This window comes from Aotus nancymaae, unplaced genomic scaffold, assembly GCF_030222135.1.
Source record: "Aotus nancymaae isolate 86718 unplaced genomic scaffold, 86718_ANA_hifiasm-v0.15.2.pri h1tg000138l, whole genome shotgun sequence".
Taxonomy (NCBI): Eukaryota; Metazoa; Chordata; class Mammalia; order Primates; family Aotidae; genus Aotus; species Aotus nancymaae.
In genome coordinates, this window is record NW_026988553.1 from 2,371,467 (window position 1) to 2,378,614 (window position 7,148).

General features: G+C 51.9%; 1 protein-coding gene across 8 annotated transcripts in view; it reads right to left on the reverse strand.

The window, feature by feature from the left end:
* BCAP31 (B cell receptor associated protein 31) overlaps nt 1-7,072 on the reverse strand; it is a 28,022-nt gene extending 20,950 nt beyond the window's left edge. The window contains exons 1-3 of one of the 8 annotated variants that reach the window (XM_021668852.2): nt 7,021-7,072; nt 5,788-5,923; nt 3,645-3,745 (exon numbers count right to left, since the gene is read on the reverse strand). In XM_021668852.2, coding sequence (XP_021524527.2) covers nt 3,645-3,745; nt 5,788-5,879 — 193 coding nt within the window. In that variant the 5' untranslated portion in view covers nt 5,880-5,923; nt 7,021-7,072. The other 7 variants (XM_064371495.1, XM_064371497.1, XM_064371494.1 and 4 more) reach the window with 7 other exon arrangements.
* Nucleotides 7,073-7,148: the final 76 nt, after the last annotated feature.

The window sequence follows — 7,148 nt, forward strand, 5'->3', positions numbered from 1 at the left end:
CACAAGTGTGTGCTACCACACTCAGCTAATTTTTTTTTCTTTTTCTATTTTTGGTAGAGACAGGGTTTTACCATGTTACCCAGGCTGGTTTTGAACTTCTGAGCTCAAGCAATGGCCTTGGCCTCCCAAAGTGCAGGGATTACAAGTATGAGCCAGGGCTCGGCCTCATGGGGTTCTTAATTTCTGGTTTTAGGCTGCTTGGTTTTTAGCTGATCTTGCATTATAAACATCTGCCCATGCTCACTGGTGTCTTTGTGTTACATCAGTACCGTGAAGCAAGTACTCTCTCTTTTTGTTTGTTTTTTGTAGAGACGGGGTTTCACCACGTTCGCAAGGATGGTCTCGATCTCTTGACCTTGTTATCTGCCCGCCTCGGCCTCACAAAGTGCTGGGATTACGGGCGTAAGCCATTGCGCCCGGCCAAAGCAAGTACTCTCAAACACTATTAGCAGGGGTATAAACAGCACACATGTATAAAATGTAAAGTGTTCATACCCTTGGGTTCAGCAATCTACCTCTGTATTTGCCCACAGAAGGATTTGCATAAATTTGCGATGATGCGAGGAGGCTTATAAACAACAGACTATGGCACAACCATATGAGAGAATACTACATGATCTTTAAGAAGAATGAGATTGCCATAGAAAGATGTCAGCCAGGCATAGTGGCTCACACCTGGAATCCCAGCACCTTGGGAGGCCAAGGCAGGCAGATCACACAAGGCCAGGAGTTCAAGACCAGCCTGGCCAACATGGTGAAACCCTGTCTCAATTAAAAATACAAAAAATTAGCTGGGCGTGGTGGTGGGCACCTGTAGTCCCCAGCTACTCAGGAGGTTGAGGCAGGAGAACTGCTTGAACCTGGGAGGCAGAGGTTGTAGTGAGCTGAGATGGTGCGACTACACTCCAGCCTGGGTGACACAGTGAGACTCTGTCCCAAAAAAAAAAAAAAAAAAAAAAGGCTGTCTAAGGTGCAATAAGTGGCAAAAGCGCAATCCAAAGCATTGGCTCAGCTCTGCCGTGGACAGCAGGCTTGTCTCAGAGCCGTGCTGCCTGCAGGACCATGGAAGGAAACATAAATACTCAGGCCGGGCGTGGTGGCTCACGCTGGTAAATCCAAGCACTTTGGAGGCCAAGGCGGGTGGATCAACTGAGGTCAGGAGTTCAAGACCAGCCTGACCAACATGATGAAACGTCGTTTTTAAAATAAATAAATAAATAAAAATAAAATAAAAAAAGAAACATAAATACTCTGTGTGTGTGATTCCACTGCTGTAGACATTTTATTAAAGATGTCAGCATAGAAAACACCTGTGGAAATGTGTAACAAAATATTCATGATGGTTACCTGTGGGACATGGGATTAAGGGGGAGTTTAATTTTCTAAACTCAATTTTTGAATTTTTAAGAATAATTACCCATTATTTTTGTAATCAGAAAAACAAGATAAAATACATATTTTCTTACACTGTCACCTGCATCCAAGAACCCCATCATCCTAAGGACCACCTTGGCCAATGACCAAGAGTGGGGACGGAGGACTAAGCAATACTAACCCAAGTCCCACTGTAGAACCCAGCCCCTCCGTCTCAGGCCTCAGCCCAGGTGGGAAGATCCCACACCCTCAGCAACTCCACCTTCCCAGGCAGATCTGCTCAACCCTCTCTGCCCCCAAGTAAGGACGCAGCTCTAGCTGGTTATGCCCGTTACCCTTCACTAGTACCTGTGACTAATACTTCTATTTGAAGAAGGCTCTGCAGATCTTTCTAGATTATGCTTCTTAACATGAGAGTAGGAAGCAGCCAGTCATCATGGCCATATGTTCCTCTAGAACTTCTAAGCAGTTGCCTGATCCCAAAAAAGAATGAAGGCTTTGTCAACTACTGGATTCTGCAAAGGATCTCTCCAGCCTACTCAGCTGCTCTAGGAAAGAGATACACTCCTTCCAGTTTGGGGAAGGGGCAAGGCCCTGAGGGAATCATCCTCAGCATGGTCCCTCCCTTCCCCAGTCCCCGCCCCAGACCCAAAAACCAAAACACACACGCTCAGTTCAAAAACTCTGTAGCTTTTCATGCCACTTAACCCTGGGGACGACACATAGATTCCTTACCTACTCCTGGCTTGGAGGCTGCTCAGGGAGAGAACCCTGCTTAGAAAGAGCTACCTACTGGTACCTTGCCTATTATTTTGGGAATACTGAGGTACTCAGGCAGCTGGTACCTACCCTCTGTGGCTGGAAGCTGTCAGGTCACACTTGGCCTGTTCAGAGGCAGTCTTGCCCGAACATAACCTAGCAGACCCTGAGACATCAGGAAGGAGAAATGCCTGACGCTGAAGCTGGTAGGTGGGGCTTTGCACATTCCCCTGAACTACAGCTTCCACCACTCCCCCTACCACCCTACACCCACCCCTGGACTCAGTGAGAGGAGTGTTCCATGCCTAGGCAGGCACCACAGCTCTGAGACAAGACTAGTGTCCACAGCAGAGCCAAAGCAATACTTTGGAGCCCAAACAGGGGGACATATTGATCACTTACCACAGTAAAACAACAAACACCTAACAGTCAGACAAGAGCTTTATCGATTCCTCGTCTCCAGATGGTCACCCCACTACCTCATCGTAAAATGTCTGCCATTCATCTTAACACCACCTGGCCTGGCCTCGTCTCTGAGCTTGCTTTCCCTTCGACCAGTTCATCTGTCAAGTCCCTGCTGGTGTGCACCTCACTGTCAAGAGTTTACAGAACTACAGAGCTGGAAAGACCTGGCAAAACGTCAAGTCTAGCCCAGATGCAGAGAGGTCTAGGACCTCGCCCCAAGATTCACTGCCACACATCTCAGTGTCGTCCTCCTCCTCCTCCTCCAGGGAACAGCAGGACCTCCCTCATAGCTAGGCTCACTGTGTGCTTGCCTGCTCAGTCCCCCGCTAGACGCCCTGCTCCAGGCAATGCTGCTGTTTCAGTGACCGGTGAGCAGCACTCCTCAGACCAAGGTCTCAGGCCAGTTAGCTTCCCTTGGCTTCAGTTCTAGAGTGACCTGAGGAGCAGCCTCAGAAACCTAAGGTGTCCTTTCTCCCAAGGTCTTGAAAAAAACAATGTAAGGTGGCCATCATAAGGCTGCATACAAAATGCTTAGTATAAGCCCATGCCCACTGCTAAAGGGGCCTCTTTTTTTTTTTTTGAGACAGTTTCACTTTTGTTGCCCAGACCAGAGCGCAGTGGCACAATCTCGGCTCACTGCAACCTCTGCCTCCTGAGTTCAAGTGATTCTCCTGCCTCAGTCTACTGAATAGCTGGGATTTATAGGCATGCACCACCACGCCCAGCTATTTTTGTATTTTTAGTAGAGATGGGGTTTCAACACGTTGGTCAGGCTGGTCTTGAACTCCTCACCTCAGGTGATCTGCCCACCTCGGGATCCCAAAGTGCCAGGATTGCAGGCATGAGCCACCACACCCAGCCTAGAGGGGGCTTTCAAAGTGAAGGCCTCAATAGCAGTCAGCAGCATGGACAAAGGGAGCCTCTTCCTTCCCCCAAGAGAAAGACACAGCATTTCATCAGTGTGTCTCCGAGCAGCCAGAGCTGGATGCTACACATCAAAAGTGGCGAAGGGCTTTGCAGCAGAGACCAAGGTCTAGCTCACTCACCGATGACCAACAGCACAAGGATGACAATGAGAACCACAAAGAAGGTGTTGCCATAGGATACCACCAACTCCACCAGCCGGGACTTGAAAATTTTCTGCCATCTGTGAAGACAAAAAGGACAGGTGCTGAAGAGAAAGTACACACACGGGCTCTAGGGCCCTGAGCAGAATGGAAATCCAGCTTTGTCCTCTTCTCCAATGGCCAAATAGCCCACACACAGTCAGCCTCAGTGGCTTGCAATTCTCCAATCTGACGTCCACTCAAGAGTGTTGGAAAAAATGCCGGGTGCAATGGCTCACTCCCGTAATCCCAACACTTTGGGAGGTCAAGGCGGATGGATCACTTGAGGTCAGGAGTGCAAGACCAGCCTGGCCAAGATGGCAAGAACCCATCTCTACTAAAAGTACAAAAATTAGCAAGGCGTGGTGGTGGGCACTCGTAATCCCAGCCTACTCAGGAGGCTGAGGCAGGAGAATCACTTGAACCTGAGAGGCCAAGTTGCAGTGAGCTGAGATGGCACCACTACACTCTAGCCTGGGCACAGAGCAAGACCCTATCTCAAAAAAAAAAAAAAAAAAAAAAAGAGATGCTGGTCCATGTATAGATAGAAACGTCTGGAAAACTAATCTTAAACACTGGTAGTTGGCCAGGCACAGTGGCTCACGCCTATAATCCCAGCACTTTGGGAGGCAGAGGTGGGCAGATCACCTGAGGTCAGAAGTTTGAGACCAGCACGGTCAACATGGTGAAACCCCCATCTCTACTGAAAATATAAAAAGAAAAAATTAGCTGGGCATGGTGGCAGGCGCCTATAGTCCCAGCACTCATGAGGCTGAGGCAGGAGAATCACTTGAACCCGGGAGGTGGAGGTTGCTGTAAGCCGAGACCACGCCACTGCACTCCAGCCTAGGTGACAGAGCAAGGCTTTGTCTAAAAAACAAACAAACCACACAGTGGTATTCTCTGAGAAGGGAAACTTACTTTTCATTGTACTCCCCTTTGTAATATTCAAAATGTTTGCCCCATACCTGTGCTATTTCTTCAAACTGTCTTCCACATGATAAACCTTGGTTTGTCTAGATCCCCGCCACCATGGGTTATGATGAGATGGACCCCAGACCTCACATCATTTCCATCCACAAACGCTTTGGGATGCAGCTCTAAGAAACTTCAGAAGTGTTTACATACTGTTCAAACCAACAAGAAGCCCTCACGATCAAAGCTAGAGTTGAAAAGGCCAATCACTGCAGGCAACAGCATTTGTCTGAATCAGGACCCAACAAGGAACTGATTAGGCATTCGGCAGGTAAGTGTGTCTCAAATCTCTCTTATTCCGTAAGGTCCCCTTCCCTCTCCCTCTTTCATTTGCTTTTCCAGTTTGCTTTGTGTAGAAACCAGATTGTTTGTCCTCTACGGCTTCCCAGATTAAAGCTCCCCAGGGCCCTCTGTCTCTGCATGTCCTGTCAACTGCACGAGGGTTTGGTTTTTTGCAAGAATCCTCCTCAGGCAGCAGTGAGTCTGTCATTTTTCACCAAAAAACAGCTTTTAAAAAAACCTGTGGAAATTTGCCCTTATTCATAAGTAACATTGTAATTTAAATAGGGATAATGTGTTCAGGTATTAAACATAATTAAAAATTAATTTCTCATTCACTTTTAACAGGTCTTCTGTTCATTAAAAGGGAATATGGCTTCATCCTTTACAGGCTGAGTAATGTTCATGCAGCCACTGCGCAATGCCAGTGAGACTAGTTAGGAGGACAGGAGTCACTAAATCAGCAACAACGTGACCCAGTGGTGTAAGTCCTCCAGATCCCACACTGCCATCCCAGCACCCAAGGGACCAAGAGTAGGCGGGAGGGCATCATTTCCAGAACCAAAATATAGATCTTCCTGCCTCTCCAGAGCATTCTGAAGACCAGAAGGCAGGAGACACGGGAAAGGAAGTGAGCAAGTCATGATGAAGCAGAACCCTGGGGAGGGTTGGCGATAACACACACAACCCCTGCCACCCCCACCTCGGACAGGTTCGACCTGTTCCATCACGCCCCAATTCCAGGGTCCACGAGCTGCACACACCAGTCCCAGGGCTAGGGCACAGGCACCCTCCTGCCTAACTTGCCTGCTTGCTCCACAGGCCATACCTTTTAGGAGAAATGAAAGGAATGCAGAGAAGCAACACCACAAAGACCTCCGCATAGAGGAAGGTGGCGACTGCAGTCCACTGCAGACTCATCCTGTTGCTAGAAGGTTTCCCACAGGGAGATGTGAGCTTGTTTCCTGGCAGGGCACAGAAGGAATAGGACTTGTAAGCGCTGGGCAGCCAAGGACATCCAGTTCAGGAATCCCGCGAGGCTGGGACCGCCACTCTCCACCCCTGACACACACACACACACACACACACACACCTGCACTCTGAAGCGCTGGCGGAAGCAGGGTTCCACTCGGCAAGGCCACTAGGCCAGCAGCGTTCACAGGCCCCACAAACTTCCGTTCACTGGTCAGTTACCTGCCCCCCCTCCAACACGTGTGTCAACACGTCCAGAGCCACCTCTCCCAACAATCCCTGTCCCAGGGAGCCCCAGACTCCCGACGCCCGTTTAACTGGAAAGGTGTTCTTCGGGAAGAACAGTACCAGGGCGCCAACAAGACGCCTTGGCACCAATCGGTCGCTCCCTTCCCCGCCAGGCGGAGCTCGGCCGCAGAGGCGGGCGCTCTGCGAGCCCAAATCCCCGCTATCAGGAGGGCCCTAGGCCGCACCTCGTCCAAGCGCTGCCGACGCCCCCGCCCCCCGCCCCCACACACACCCTCCCCATGGCGCCTGCAGAGAGAATCCAGCACCTCCCTCGGGGCTCAAGCAGCCTTCCGCCCGGGGCCGCACCGCCTCCGGTGGGCTGGAGGCCCGCAAGAGCGACTCCTAGAGGGCAGGAGTCGGGGCCAGGCGCAAAGGCAGGTCTCGACCGAGCACCTCAAGACCCCATACGGAGAAAGTTCTACACGCAGACTTCTCAGAAGCCAGGGCCCCTTCCAGCAGCCCCAGCCGGCCACAGCGCCCACCCAGAGCGAGAGCCGGCCACGCGCACCGGAGGCCCCCCGACGTGGCTCCGGCCGGGCACACCGTCCCCGAGGCCCAGCCCGGCCGCTCCTACAGATGGGGCTTCGCCACCCCCCGCCCCGCCCTGCCCCGCCCCCGAGTCCAGATCCTAGAGATGCCGCCCAGTTTCCCCTTGCCCCTGCCCCTCACACCCAGGTAGGCTGCGGGCCCCGAGATTCCCCGGCCCCTGGGCCTTCCAGCGCTGCTCGCCTGTCTCCCTCGTCGAGGAGCCTGGGAGCCTCGGCAGCCCCGGAGCCCAGCCTGGCGCGCGGAGCCCGCTCACCGAGTTTCCCAGTCAGTCCGCAAGCCCCGCCGCAGCCGCCAAACTCTTCCACAGCCGCCTCAGTCCTAGCCCCGCCCCTTACGCCACGGCCGGAAACCGGAAGACGCCCGCCGGGCACCGCCCACTAG